Source organism: Brassica rapa, chromosome A05 (assembly GCF_000309985.2).
Source record: "Brassica rapa cultivar Chiifu-401-42 chromosome A05, CAAS_Brap_v3.01, whole genome shotgun sequence".
Lineage (NCBI taxonomy): Eukaryota > Viridiplantae > Streptophyta > Magnoliopsida > Brassicales > Brassicaceae > Brassica > Brassica rapa.
Genome location: NC_024799.2, coordinates 9,949,213 through 9,965,601, shown reverse-complemented (window position 1 = coordinate 9,965,601; position 16,389 = coordinate 9,949,213). Strand labels below are relative to the sequence as shown.

General features: G+C 28.1%; 1 protein-coding gene across 3 annotated transcripts; it reads left to right on the top strand.

Moving 5' to 3' along the window:
- The first annotated feature begins 7,735 nt into the window (after positions 1-7,735).
- Positions 7,736-15,860, top strand: LOC103848249 (serine/threonine-protein kinase WAG1). Of its 3 annotated transcripts, XM_033291117.1 has the most exons (3): positions 7,736-9,192; positions 9,380-9,461; positions 10,165-15,860. In XM_033291117.1, exon 3 carries the CDS (start codon positions 12,102-12,104, stop codon positions 13,578-13,580), a length of 1,479 nt encoding a protein of 492 aa, XP_033147008.1. In that variant the 5' UTR covers positions 7,736-9,192; positions 9,380-9,461; positions 10,165-12,101; the 3' UTR covers positions 13,581-15,860. The 3 variants fall into 3 exon arrangements, with proteins under 3 accessions (XP_033147008.1, XP_033147007.1, XP_033147006.1); XM_033291116.1 differs by having other exon boundaries at positions 9,380-15,860; XM_033291115.1 differs by having other exon boundaries at positions 7,736-9,461.
- The last annotated feature ends 529 nt before the right edge of the window (positions 15,861-16,389 follow it).

Sequence of the window (16,389 nt, the reverse complement as noted above, 5' to 3'; positions counted from 1 at the left end):
ACTTAACAAGTCATTTACGACGAAACGTCGGTTACGACGGGCGTTTTACGACGAAACGTGTTTCGCGGTTCATTCGTCGTAACACCCCGTTTACGACGAAGTTACAACGTATATTGCCCTCGTAAAAAATATGTTTTCTTGTAGTGTGTATACTATTATGCTTTTTCATATAAATGAATAAATAATATTTCAATATTTTTTTAGTTTAGGATTTTATATGTATATTACTTTTCTTATATAATTAGTACATATTTTAAGTAAATATTATTTGATTTAACTGTATATGATTTTTCAGCTTTATTTTCACATTTAGTTGTAAATTTTTCATTTTTTATTTTTTGATATAATAAAAATTAAATGGACATCTTCAATATTATTAGGATTTTAACGTAAAAACCCGGGAAAATCGGCCAACTCATATGTCAACAGGGGTTAACGGTCCCAATCAATACATAAACACGTTACATGTGCGAAAATATACATCAACTAGTATAAAATTCAATTTTCCATACATGAACTTACAAAATTGGGTTGTAACATACATTGACCTGATTCCATTAGTCAAACGTTACAAAATAAGAGTTTTCGTTAACCGGTAACATGAAATTGACCAATTCTTACATCAAATGGGTCAACGTTCCCGATCAATACATAAACAATTTACATATGTAAAAACATACATCAATTAATACAAAATTTAAATTCAATACATGAACTTTTGAAATCTAGTTTTAACATACATTGTCATAATTTCCACTAGTCAAACATTACCAAAGATAAATTGTTTGTCATGTGTTGATTAAGTGATATTTTTACTGTAGTATGTGGTAATTAAACAGTATTACGTAGTAATTGACTAAGAAAAATAAACCATTTAGCCTAAATGATTTCTTTCTCGTGTAAATCATTAGTTAGATTCTCTTTAACTTTTTATTTTTTCGTCTTTTTATGTGTCGTTTGACTAACGGAAATTAAGTCAATGTATATTAAAACCAATTTTATAAGTTCATTTATGGAAAATTGAATTTTATAATAGTTGATGTATGTTTTCGCACATGTAACGTGTTTATGTACTGATCGGGACCGCTAGCTCCTGTTGACGTATGAATTGGCCGATTTCCCGTTAAAACCCATCAACTAAGTTTGTTTTGGGTAAAAAAACTCTCCAAACTAAGTATTTAACGAAAAAAAATCCTCGAACTAACTTTATTTAGTGAATTAAACCCTAGCAGATCATAGTTACCATTACTACCGGTAAATATTTAGTTTAAGAGTTTATACATTAAGTAAACATAGTTGAGAGATTTTACCATTAAAAATAAAAATAAAATCAGAAAAATTCAAAATTTTATAATATTATCTAGAAATTAGTAAATTAAATTTTAAAAATTAGCATTTTTTTGTTGTAAATATATGAGTTTGATGTGTTTTTAACATCAACATTATATATGTATAAATTTAAAATTTAAAACCCCAAAAATATAATAAAAATTATGAAAGATTTTTAATTACATTTTTATTAGATAAGATAAAAATTTTTATTATATTTTCTTCTTTTTTACATTTTAATCTTTTAGTAATTTTATTACAGGTATATCTTTAGATAAATTTTATTATATTTTATGGGTTTTTACATTTTTATTTTATACATATATAATGTTGTTGTTAAAAACACATAAAATTCATATATTTACAAAAAAAAAATTTTAAATGCTAATTTTGAAAATTTAAGTTACTAAGTTTTAGATAATATTATAAGAATGTTTTTTATTTTTTAGATTTTTAATGGTAAAATCCCTCAGTTATATTTACTTAATATAGAAACCCCTAAACTAAAGATTTACCGGTAGTAGTGGTAATTATGACCTGCTAGGATTTAATCATTAAATAAAGTTAGTTTGAGTGTTTTTTCATTAAATACTTAGCTTGAGGGTTTTTACTCAAAATAAACTTAGTTGAGAGGTTTTAACGCTAAAAATTCATATTATTACTTATATGTATATATTTATTTTCAATTATGTATGGGTACTTTCTTGTATATTATTATGCTAAATTATAACATTAATAATAATTATAGCATCCAGCAGTTGTAAACATCAAGGACCTCTCCAAGAGGATTCTGACAAATAACAAATTCTTGTAATACTAGTTCTAGACCTATAAATTTCTTATCAAACACAAATATGCATTCATTGTAAAAACAGTTTTTAAGGTTCAAGAAATTTATTGGGAACAAAAACAAAGGTTAACCTTTTATATTTATGTTCTAATTAACTAATGAGCAATTCTCTCAAATAGATCTTTTGAAGTTTTTATCACAAAAATAGACCTTGAAAACTAAAATGAGCAAAGTAGCATTTTTATTTTGAAAATTTTATTTTTTTTTTAAAAAAAATTTTGAAATCCTATCCCCAAAACCGCACTCGTCAACTCTAAACCCTAAACCCTAAACTCCACCCCTTAACTCTAAACCCTAATGTCTAGATTAATTAACTCTAGAGATATAAGTGTATATTTGATTCTTTTGATAAAACATTTAAGTCTATTTTAGTTATATTTTATTTTTAAGGTCTATATTTGTGACAAAAATATTTTTAGGTATATCCTATGGAATTACTCTTAACTAATTAGACTTATGAATTATTTTTGATTAAAAGACTTGTGAATTATTAAAAATAATTAATTAACTATTGATTTAAAATATTTTATGGATCCACTGCTGATAATTGTCCCGTTGCTGCATACAACAAAATATGAAGGTTTAATTTAATGATGGTTGATTGTGAGAGTAATCATAACTAATAAGTAGATTCTTTTTTTTAAGTAAATAATATTATTGATTCAATAAATTTTACATTTTAGAATATTAATAATATATGCTTATGAGCAGCCCAAAGTGTCATAATTTTATGATGAGAATAATTAATTTTAAATAATGGAGTCTTTTAAAGAAAAAAAATTAGTAGAAGACCTTTGGTTCAGTGATTTGACTAATGATTCATTAATGCTTTTACATCAGAAGATTTGGATTTTGATCGCTAGAGAAAGCGGAAGTATACGAATTAATAGAAGAAAAAAAAAAGCGCACAAAAGATCTGCAGCATGGCTCAAAGAGTACCGTCAGGCGTGAAGTTCATATGGCGGCTCAAGTGATGCTGTCAGACGTGAATTCTCATAAGACATGTAGAATTGTCGGGATTGTAGAATCGTCTATAATATTTTAAATAATTTGTAATACTATAATTATCCAGCTTTTAAAAAAAACAAGAAAAAAAAATTAAAATACTGTTTTTAGTTAGGAAGTTAATGGGTGTCATTATTGAAAAATAATGAACCTTTAACAATCTATTACAGTTAAAAGTATTTAATTAAGAGGGTCCAGAGAGCATATGTAAAGCGACAAAGTCGGGTCCAGTGCTAACCACGTGGCAGACATAAGATTTTGATCAAAAGTAGGTCCCGCTAAGGTAAAGGGCCTTAGTATTGGCCCATCACATGGATCCAGTTCCCATATTCTTTCTAACATGCGAATCACTCTTTGGTTTTGACTTTTGACCCGGCAATCTACTACAGTATTTGTTTTTTCGTTAACTTTTGATCGCATTAAAATACTTTAATTTATTGTTTTGAGTTTTTTTTGAATAATGTATTGGATGTGGAATGGATCTGGTCATGCCTCTAAACCAAATGAGAAATAGATTCACATCCATATAATTAAAAGAAAAACCGATTATAACCGGCTGCAACGAAACCCTAAAGTGGCTCAGTACATGACTTCCACCGGACATAGCAAACCAACAACATAAGCTGTTAGGAGAAATGCAATACCAGCTGTTATGTACTTTTAAAAATTTGGAAATACACTACTACAGTATGTGTTAATGCTTGTAAAATTGTTTACTCCACTCCTTTTTTTATGTAACGAAATCTCTGGATCCGGTCAAACAAATTCCTGAAGCATTAATGCACTTTGAATTTATTGTCACTGGCAAAAGATTTAAAGAAACCCAAATTTTCTGTGTAACATATCTAATGCATGCATGCATTATGGTAAATACATTGATATATATCTTGCTGTTGCCCAAAAGAAATAGATTTTGTGTTGCTTAAATATTGTACAATACTATTCTTCATGTGAAAAAATATTTTCAAATTAGGACTTTTTTAACATATTTGCATATCAGGGTATACTTGTTTAATAGTATCAAATGCGTTTCTGTCACACTAATAAATTTCTATCGCTTCTTAGTTTTATAAAGAAAAAATGATTTTTGTCACCTAATTTTATTAATTTTCTAGGCTACTAGCATTTGAAAGGCACCTTAGCCAATCACCTGGATAATGACAAACCTAATAAAAAGCTATTACGTTGTTTCTGTCTCTGACAATGATATAATAATACTAGTACATAACGTTTCATATGCTAATTGAATTGTTTCTTGTAACATGTGAAGCAAGGTAATTATCGTGCATTGAATAAGTATAGTCATTAACTGCTTAGCTGTGTACGAGTTGCTATCTAGCTGCTCACTGTACGTTCGTATCATTTTCTACTCAATATTTAACTGTTCTACTTCTTAGCCCGCAATTTCATATAAATGCAATTTTCGTTAGTTATGTGACTTATGTCTAACATCAACTATTAATAGAGTTTTCAGAAAAAAGCTCCAAAACCTTCGTGCAACGTGAGACAACATTGCATTTGTGTTTAAATTTACAGATACAATAGTAATAATCATCTTATTTTTACTAGAGAAATTTATTACTCCCTCCGTTCTATAATATAATATTAGATGTTTTAAAAAAGTTTGGATGTTTCAAAATATAAAATTTAAATAGTTTTAAGGTACTTTAACTTTATTGAAAATTGGTTAACCAATAACATTTTACTGCATATTTATGAGATTAACTTATTTTTAAATTATATTATTAATAATATTATTTCTTAAAAAACGTAAATCTATACTATTATTTGCAAAGTAAATTTTTGCAACGGAGCTCTCACGTTAAAAGTTAGAGCGGTTAATATCGTTTATACCCTTAATGAATAATTATATAAATTAGTCGAAATATAAAAACGAATTTTAAATCTATCTGATTAAAAAAATGATTAAAATTAATAATAAATCGTTTATAACCTTAATGAATAAATTATATAAATAGTCAAAAATAAAAACGAAATTAAAATATATCTGATTAAATAAGTGATTAAAATTAATAATAATAAAAATTATCTAAAATATAAATAATTAAAAACGAATTTCTATTAATACTATTATATTTATATATTATATTAGATAATTGACTATAAATAAATATAATAAAATTTTCAAAAATAAAAACATGTTTTAAAACATAAGATAATTGTTAGATATATTCTGTTGTTATATGAAAATAATATTTTATTAAAACATGTTTTAAAACATAAGATAATTCTTAGATATATTCTGTTGTTATCTGAAATTAATATTTTATTATAAAATTTATAGTTAGATATAAAAGAATTTTTAATTAAATGCTAATCAAACAAATAAATATATTTTCTAAAATATATGTGAATATCTTTAAAATTTAACACAACAATAAGCATATATATATTTTGATAAAAAGTGATGAATATATATTAATAATATTTTATTTATATGTTATATCTGATAATTGACTATAAGTAAATATAATAAAATTCTCAAAAATAAAATATATTTTTAAGACATAAGATAATTCATAAATATGTTGTGTTTTTATTTGAAATAATATTTTTATTATAAAATATGAAATATAAAGTTTAATGTTTGATTTATATTTTTAAAAATATAATTAATAATTTATTATGTTGGTTTTGATTTAATATTTATAAAAAATATCTATAAAAACACTATGCCCGCATGTGCGGGCAGAACACCTAGTTTCTTAATTATTGTGTGTCTGGAACAGAGTAATACTTAAATTAAACAATTAAAAATTTTACAAAAAAAATTGAACAATTAATAAGCTAATTCTCGACGACGTTAAAGCCGACAAGCCGTTACCGCCTCAATATTTTCTTTTGAATATTATTGTTCTTCTCTCTTTTATAAAATGGATCCTGGTAATGCTTTTTTGTTACTTTCCACAGAATCCAATGCAATATTGCAGACCGACGTTTTTGTTTTCTTTGATTATTTTTATTTGCAAGCCATTTTTTTTTTTGCAACACAGTGTTTCCATGTTAGACCATCTCTAATGGCTTACTCTATTTTTTACTTTAAAATAAAGTAACTCTATAATAGAGTTTGAGTTTGCTTCAATGGTACTCTATTTTAGAGTAGAAAATAGAGTGATGAACAAAAAAAAAACAAATAACTCTATATTTGGAGTAAACCTATTTTTCACTCTATTAGAGAGTGAGAAATAGATTACCATTAGAATATTTTTTACTCTAAACTCTATTTTAAAATGAAAAATAGAGTGGGATTGGAGATGCTCTTATCAACCGCTATTTTAACGCAATACTACAAACCAACTTTCATTTTGTAGGCTTGTAGCTATCCTTAAATATAAAACTATTCAGAACTACAAAAAACGTTTTGAAAGATTGCTCAAAATTGAACTATAAAATATTGTGGTAAACTTAAAAGAGATCATAGCCAACTATCTTTATGGCTCTGAATAGTATAGTGACTGCGGTTTGAGCAGTGCAGAACAAGCGGTTCAACTGCGGTGCAATTTTAACAGTTATAAAACGTATATATATATATATATATGGTATATATAGAGATTTTTGTTACTGTTAACTGCGGTTCGGAGCGGGGCGGTTGTAAACATTTGAAGCCTATAACTCTAATTTAGTTTGTATTTTAGAAATTATAAAAATTATTATCTTAACGAATCTACAATCAACAATTATATATATTTTATAAACATAATTTTGCTTCTAATTAATGATTTTACTTGGTGCACTACACTAAATAGTTTTATGAATATTCATAAATTTTACATTTGATAATTATATTTGTACTAGTACGAAATTGCTTTACGAAGATCTACATTCAGTCTAAAAAAGATCTACGTTTAATAATCTTATTTTCATCATGCTGGTGATTATTTAAAACAATTTCTGATAGTCTTACATAATTACGATGAATCACATTTTAAGATTTTCAAACTCCAATTTTTTTTTGATGCAGATACAGTAACGGAATTTTAATCGACCAATGGATTAAAAAACTTCGGCAAAAAGTAATATTTTAAACACAAATGAATCAGTTTTTTTTTTTATAATTTTGGTGTGATCTAAAGGTTTTCTAGGTCTAAGGACTAACAACTAAGAAATCCACAAAAATTCGAGTTTTCTTATCATTTAAAACGTATATAAATGGCAAACAAAATTGAACCTAAAGTGAAAGATCCCCCTATATATTAAAAGAGAAGTCACTTTAGTGATTTCTGGTGACGTGTCGTTCATAGGTGAAGTTTCAAGAAAATTGTTATAATTTGATTGGTCGATGATTTTTAATTTTTATTTATTTAATTTTGATCTAAATTTTAAGGTAAGTCTAAAATCATTTAACATCACTTGCCATATAATCTACAGAATAACAATTTATGGAAACTGATTCTCGAAATTATAGAAAGATTAATAATGTTTTATTTATTACTTTTAATATTTATAAATTATAAAATATAATGAACGAAATTTTATATAAGATAATTATAATTGTTTTATACTCTACTTGATGAATTATATTCGAATATAATTATATAATAATTATTTTAAATATTAAAAAATTCAAACATGTTTATTAATATTATTTTTAAATTATTTATCGTTGTTTAAAGAATAAATTTATCATAATTTTAAAATAATTTACAGAATGTTATAAATTATTAATAAAATTAAATTTACTTTATATTGAATATTTGTTTATTGTTAAATATTTTTTAGAATTTCTTTTTGATTTATTTTTTCCATCGACACTACTAAAAAGGAAAGCCCTCTAAATACTTACCTTATTTTGTAATTTCGATATATCATTTAATTCATTGATCCCACTATAATAGGAAAGTACCATTGAATACTAATTGCAAGGGAAAACATAATTTAATGACCAATTAACATCACTTTCCAAATGACTTACATAATATTATTAATAACTATTTATGGTAACTAATTGTCGAAAGTATGGTATATAAATCCATTTCATTAATTCAAATAAATATTTTGGATTCCAAATGACTTACATAATATTATTAATAACTATTTATGGTAACTAATTGTCGAAAGTATGGTATATAAAGTTATTTTATCAATTCAAGTAAATATTTTGGTTTATTATTTTATGTAGTCTATAGATATATTAGAATATAAAGTCATTTTATCAAATCAAATAATTTATTTTAATTCATCGATCCCCTATAAAAGGAAAGTAACATTGAATACTGATTGAAAAGGAAAAAATAATTTAATCCCTCTATTAACATTACTTGCGCAACAATATTAGTTAATACATGTAATAATTAGTTTCCTTATTACAAATGGAAAGAATTCTCTTGATTTTGTTGATTGATTTTTTAGAATTTCTTTTTTGATTTATTTTAATCATCGACACTACTAAAAATGAAATCACTTTAATACTTAACTTTTGTGTTTTCTCGATTCAAAGAATATCTTTTTGCGATCATTTCTCTGTTTAATTCATTAAATACTCACTAAATATTTTAGATGTTAGAGAAACGAAATTAATTGACAAGATATTTTCTCTCCTAAAATCATGCATTTAAAACTTAATATTTATGGTGAGACTTGTCAACCAAAATTCTGGTGCAATCTATTAACAAGATATTCCAAAAATAATATTACCTTATAAGTATAAGATTTATTGAGAATTTATTAAAGAATATTCTACTTCTTAGCTTATCATGCAAGCTAAATCAATGAGAAACGTCTACCAATTTACTATAAATAAGACATTCACAGTAGAAGAAACGAAATAATTGAACTTTGTATTCTGAACTTTTAATGTTAATAATGTTCTGAACTTTTTTTTCTTCTTATTTTAGAATATTAAGCTTTTATATTTCATGAGAGCTGATTTTTCTTTTGGTTTATATGCAGATACCCTATTATGACGATTTCTCCACTGAAGCTATATATGATTTGATTGTACACCTCTTTGATATATCATTTCGATATCATCTTTGTTCCTCAATCTGGTAAAAAAATTTTACTCAATTTGATAACATCTCTCAGCTAAATCATTTCAATAGCATTTTTTTGTGCTGCGAATATTTTTCTTTTTTTGATTTGTAGATTTATATTATTGTTTAGAATTATAAGCTTATATATACACATATTTGTTTTTTGGTTTGCTGATTGTGATTTTGTTTTATATTTTTTCAGAGATGATTTGAGAGAAGTGGTCATATTTCAGACCTCTAAGAGTTCACCATTCCGATCCTGCAAAAGATGTGCACTTAGAATGGTATTTTCTCTACTGTACATCAGAATTGGATAATCAATTATATTTTTAAAATATCTATAGTAGGATGGTATTTTCTCTACTGAAATAATATCTTATTTCCTAATCTCATGCTTTAATATTTAAACTTTAAGGACAAGATTTGTTAATTAAATCATTAGTGTAAACTACTCCCGAGATATTCTCTTTTTTATATTTAAAATGTAATTTTAGTAACAATATATTCCATAAATAATCCTAACTTATAGGTAGATACATTTTTAAAATTAATTTGAGAACATTCTATTACATAGTTTATTGTGAAAGCTAAATATTTTAGTAAAGTCTAGCATTTTACTTATCTTTTGTGTTTTCTTGATTCAAATAACTTCTTTTTGAGATCATTTCTCTGTTTAATTCATTAAATACTCACTAAATATTTTAGATGTCAGAGAAACAAAATTAATTGACAAGATATTTTCTCTCCTAAAATCATGCATTTAAAACTTAATATTTATGGTGAGACTTGTCAACCAAAATTCTGGTGCAATCTATTCACGAGATGTTCTCATTTAGCTTTATTAACAAGATATTCCAAAAATAATATTACCTTATAAGTATAAGATTTATTGAGAATTTATTAAAGAATATTCTACTTCTTAGCTTATCATGTTTTTATCAAAAGAAAACGTCAGTAGATCAAATTAATTTTTACATGTTCTTTCAGGCTTGAGTTTATCAGAAGATCAAATTAAGAGTTTATCTTTGGCAGAGATTGAATCAATCATGCGTTTGAACGGAAGCTCATTTACATTGTTTAAGTTTTGAAACGTGTTATCAATAGTATACTCTTCTATTGGTTAAGATGTGGCTTTTGTTAGATTTTCTATTAATTAATTTTTTTTGTTTTACTTTTGTGGAATTCGCGATATTGTAATGTTGTAAATCAATAATAAAGACATTTTTCTCACTATTAATAGGTGAGAGAGAGAGGGAGGGAGAGAGGGAGAGGGAGGGACGGAGAGAGAGAGGGAGGGGAGAGAGAGTGGGAGAGAGGGAGAGAGAGGAGAGAGGGAGAGAGAGGGAGAGAGAGGGAGAGAGAGAGAGATTAGTGTTTACGGTATATCCAAAAGTTTTGAGTTTATTGTTTAAGATTTATCCGGTAAAGCCAAAGGGTTAGAGTATACTCAAGGGTTTAAGGTTTACCAAGAGTTTAGAGTTTAAAAATTAATGAATGTAATTTGTATATTTTACAATAAAAAATAAAAATTAACAGCAAAGTAGAATGCATTATATTTTGAATTAAATAATGTTAAAAAGATTTATAGTTTTCAACCACAAATAATGAATCATAACTATGTGATTATTATACATATAATATATATTATGCATATACATGTCATTGTATGTAAAAATTAACTAACCATGTAAAATTAAACTAATCATAATATTAATATCCGCATATGCGATAAAATATCCGCATATGCGATAAAATATCCGCATATGCGATACAATATCCGCAGTCACTCCATAGAGAGCTGGATATTTAATCGCCGAGTTAATAGTAATAGTTTTGATAAGCTGACAGAGTCTGATTCGAAAATCACCGACTGCAATTCGTATCTTCTTTCTGCTCAACCCATTTCTAACATTATTTATTCCATATTTATTACATATTTTGAACTTTTTATTCCATATTTTGAAATTTTTATGTCCTTAATTACATTCTGAAATGGTAAAAGAGGGTTTCAATGGGAATGTAGTGATAATATAAAATATGTTACCTATGAAACTATACACTATTTATTCCAGATTTTGAAAATAAAATATTTTCTTAAACATACAAATTATTTTGGAACGTTGCAATTATACGTACACACAATAAATACCTCTAGATACTGAAGTTACTTTGTTCCATCTCGTCCATGTAAAATATTGAGTACCAACATTTTTTTGTACCTGATGCTTTCTCCCAAAGGCGGTAATATTATGATATAAAATTCGTTACTTATAAAACTATGTACTACTTAGTTAATAATTTGAATATGTTTATGTCCGTACAGAGTGCGGACCGGCCACCTAGTCTACTTTAAACTCTTTTATCATTAGGCCAAGATCACTTAGTTAGAAACTCAAAGTTATATGCCACGCACCCTAGTTTTAAAGGGCAACAAAAAAAAACTTTTATAACAGAAGGACAACAATTGCTTTCTCCATAAATTGTTTCGATATGATATCTTCAATGTTTAGTCTATATATAATGCTTGTTTATATGATTATATCTATGCAATATCTCGTATATTAATGATATTTATTTGATATTTATTCCATTTCGATTTCGAATCATTTTAATTAATTTCTGCTATTATAAATAATGTAATTCATGTTTATGGAATAAGAAAAATCCATGTGTAGCATACCCAGAAATAATGCTAGTTCCTGTCCTTAAATTAAAGAAATGGCCCATTGGGAGGTCAAACCACCATCTCATCTTTGTCATTTCACACAAGTCAACCCTAGTAATTTACTCTAAACCAACATTTTAAAAATTAAAAATCACTAATCAAGTAATTAACCCATCTTCCCTTTATATATATATATAAACTCATCATCACCACCTTCAACCTCCACACACATCTCCAAAGAAACTCTCCATCAGACACAATGGAAGACGACGGTTATTACCTCGAAACCGATCTCGATTTCAGCTTCACCTCCACCGCCACAGACCGGACCTTCACCTCCTCAAGCGCTCGCTCCAGTCTCGCTCGTTCAAGCCTCACCTTAAGCTTCAACGACAGACTCTCCACTGCTACAACACCTTCCACCACCACTTCCGCCGCCGCGACAACGCTCCACCACCGTCGCCAAGATCCTCACTGGACAGCAATCAGAGCCGCGACAACGCTCTCCTCCGATGGACGTCTCCATCTCCGCCACCTAAAACTCGTCCGCCTCCTCGGAACCGGAAACCTGGGCCGTGTATTCCTCTGCCACCTCCGTGACTGCCCAACCCCCACGGCATTCGCGCTTAAAGTCATCGACCGTGATACTCTCACGGCGAAGAAGCTTTCGCACGTGCAAACGGAGGCGGAGATCCTCTCCATGCTAGACCACCCGTTCTTGCCTACACTCTACGCACGTATCGACGCTTCTCACTACACTTGTCTCCTCATTGATTACTGTCCCAACGGAGACTTACATTCCTTGCTACGTAAGCAACCTGGTAACCGGTTACCGGTTTCATCGGTTAGATTCTTCGCCGCCGAAGTACTCGTCGCCTTAGAGTATCTCCACGCTCTCGGTATCGTGTACCGAGATCTCAAACCGGAGAACATCTTGATCCGTGAAGACGGACACATCATGCTCTCAGATTTCGATCTCTGCTTCAAAGCCGACGTCGTTCCCACTTTCCGATCTCGACGTTTCCGGAGAGTTTCGACTCCGCCGTCGTCTCCGAGAAGGTTGAGGAGGAGTCGACGCGGCGGTTGCTGCTTCTCCACGGAGGTAGAGTACGAGAGAGAGGAGATAGTGGCTGAGTTCGCGGCGGAGCCAGTGACGGCGTTTTCTAAGTCGTGCGTTGGAACTCACGAGTATCTAGCGCCGGAGCTCGTCGCCGGAAACGGACACGGAAGCGGCGTAGACTGGTGGGCGTTTGGGATATTTCTCCACGAGATGTTACATGGAACAACGCCGTTTAAAGGTGCGACCAAAGAACAAACCCTGCGCAAGATAGCGTCGAGTGATGACGTGGCGTTTCCGTTGGAGTTGGAGGAAGAGGGAATAAGAGAAGCGAAGGATTTGATTCAGAAGCTGTTGGTGAAGGATCCAATGAAGAGACTAGGTTGCGCCAGGGGTGCGCAGGATATCAAAAGGCATCCGTTTTTCGAAGGGATCAAGTGGCCGTTGATTAGAAACTATAAGCCGCCGGAGATTCGAGGTCTGGTGAAGAAGTCGACGAAGGCACATGCTTGTCACGTGACTGCTGTGTCATCGCCACGTAGGAGGAAGTGGTTGTGGTGGGCCTTATCGAATTTACTGCGAAGTAAAAGCTTGAAAGGGAGTAACAGTAAGATCCAGAGCAACAATAATTACTATCATTATGTGGGTAAAAGCTATAACGCGAGTCGCAAACGCGTTTAAGGCGTTTCCCTTTTCAAAAATCTCATAGGTAGAAAAGCGTGGATGGAGGAGCTATACAATGGAGAGCGCAAATTAGCAAGCCTGATCATTTTGGATTTACACAATTGTAGCTTATTGATTATGAAGTTCGTACAAAGAAGTTTTAGAAACCAATTGGCTTTCTATTTATGTTTTGTATTGACACAACTGTAGCTCATTGTTTATGAAACTCATACAAGAAGTTTTAAAAACCAATTGCCTTTCGATTTATGATTTGTCCCTAATGTTTGTCTTGCACAATTTTAACCCATAAGTAAAGCAAAAACTCAAAGGCTTTATTAATCCATTAGCCCATTATGAACACTACACTACATCTTCACAATACAAAACAATTTCTTAGAGCTTATTTTAGATTCAAAAGCACAATAATTTTTATTTTTATCATTTTGTAACACAAAATACTATTTCACCTTCGTTATTTTAGTTGTGCAGCTATTAAAAGTTTTTTAAAATTATTATTGAATCCAATAAATTAAGATAATGCAGATAATTTGAGAAAACAATTACATATGAATAAAATATTAACTCCATACTATGCATGAGAATATTTTTTATTACAAAAGACCAAATTTCAGTTATATATAACTAAAATTACATGACTATTGTAACTTTGATTTTAGAGAAAAACTAGAGTTTGACCCGTGCATCCGTACGGGTGTTTAGTTTAGTAAAATAGACATATATATTTTTTTACAATACAAAATATAATAGTTGTACAAACATACATTCATATGGGTATTTATTCGATTTGTAATTGTGATAAATTGACTATTTTTACTGTGTGTAATTTGTTGATTCTCATATTATGGTAGAATACAAAACAAATAAAAAATATATTATATAATATATTTGTCGATTTATATTTTTGACTACAGTAACCATTTTGATGTATTTATTTCTAAATTAGAGTACCAATTATTATGTTTATATATATTAATAAATCTATATTTTAAAAATTAAATGTATCATGTTTTAGTAACATAGATATATATGTCTCTAATTTTTTTTATATGCCAAATAAATTTCTCTTTTACTTTCATTTTTGAGAAAATATTAAATTGAAATTTATTTGTTGTATTCTTATAATTAAATTTATATGTGTGAATTGTATTAATCATCAAATTATTTAATATATATTTTCAAAATAACTTTATATATTTTAATAAAAATATCTATAGTTTATATTTTGCATGTGAAATAAAATAATTATATATATGAATATATCTATAACATTTAAAGTTTGTAGATACATTTTAAATAATTTTTTTTAGTTTTATTGTAAAATTTGGTTACAGAATAATCCGGTTAGAAAATAATCGTAAGTTTCGTACGTTTGGTTAGAAAAGAATTTAACAAAATAAATGATTTGTAGTTAATCAATTAAGTGTGAAGTTTGGATAGCAAAAAATCTAACAAAATAAATGATTTGTTGTCAATTAATTAATAATTATTAATTAGGTAGCGCATGTAGTTATTAGAATGAAAAAAAAATTTCTAATACTTACTTCACTTTTAATAATATAAATATATTAAAATAGATATTTTGATTATATTGAATATATGGAGAGCGTAAAAAAGATATAATATTCATTGAACAAATGGACGATGTTTGTATATGTTTTCTTAGTGTTCATATGTTGATCTCGTGTGGTTAAAATGATTTTTTCACTTATTACGTCATTTTTTTTTACACTATAGTATAAATATATATAAAAATTGGATTGTAAATTACAACTGATTCATGATATGATTATTAAAGTACAAACTAATTAATCATCTTCTTCGTGAAAAAAATTGTCTCAACTGATTCATGTTTTGATATTCCTTATTGTTTAGATTTGCTTAAATTATTGTTGCCATGTTTTTAGTTAAAAATCAATTTAGTAAAATGCATTAATAAAACAGGAAAGACAAAGAATATCGTTTGTTAGGTTTTAGATGAATATACATAAATAAATCAGTAACACACATTTATCATTTGATTAACCACAAACATATAAAACTAAGTTGTTTTTTCTTTTCAAAAAAAATTGCAATGATCTTAATTAATTCGCTAAACGCAAAAATTAGTTTGAAGCTTTTCACTTCTTTATGTTTCTTTCTTCAGGTCTTTTCTTTTTTTTCTCTTTCTTAACTTCCAACATATAGTATTTTTGGTCTTGTCACATTCAGTATTCCAACTGCAAACAAAATTTTCTTTACAAATCCAATCCAATTAAACAATAAAAAAACAACATGTAACAGAGAGACTATTTTACGAAATCAAATCATGAGATAGTATCAATACAATCAGTACCCAAACTATTTCACTGTGCGTTTTCGTACATGATCTATCAAAAAAATTGAAATCAATACCTAGACTTATGTAAAACGGCTTTTACATAACTACGACTGACAACATGTCAGGTAACCAGTGATCTAATAGGTTATTATGCTGATGTGACACTGAGTTACAGGTAGAAACTTAAAACGGTGTCGTTTCAATTTTTTTTTAAAAAGGGTTTTCCCTGGAATTAAACCTTGGGCTATAGTTTTAACCTGTAAATCCTAAAATATTTGTGCTAAATCATAAACCCTAAACCAATACAATACATAAGTGAAAGGGATTCTCGAGCACTTCGTGCACGTTTGTGCACCATAAAATTTTTTGCTTCTGAAATATGTTGGAGTGAGAAGTAAGAAAAAACACCTTACAATGTTGAATTTTCACCAAAAGAGACGCAAAAACCAGTCAGAAATATTTGAAATTATAAGAACTACTAAAATATTT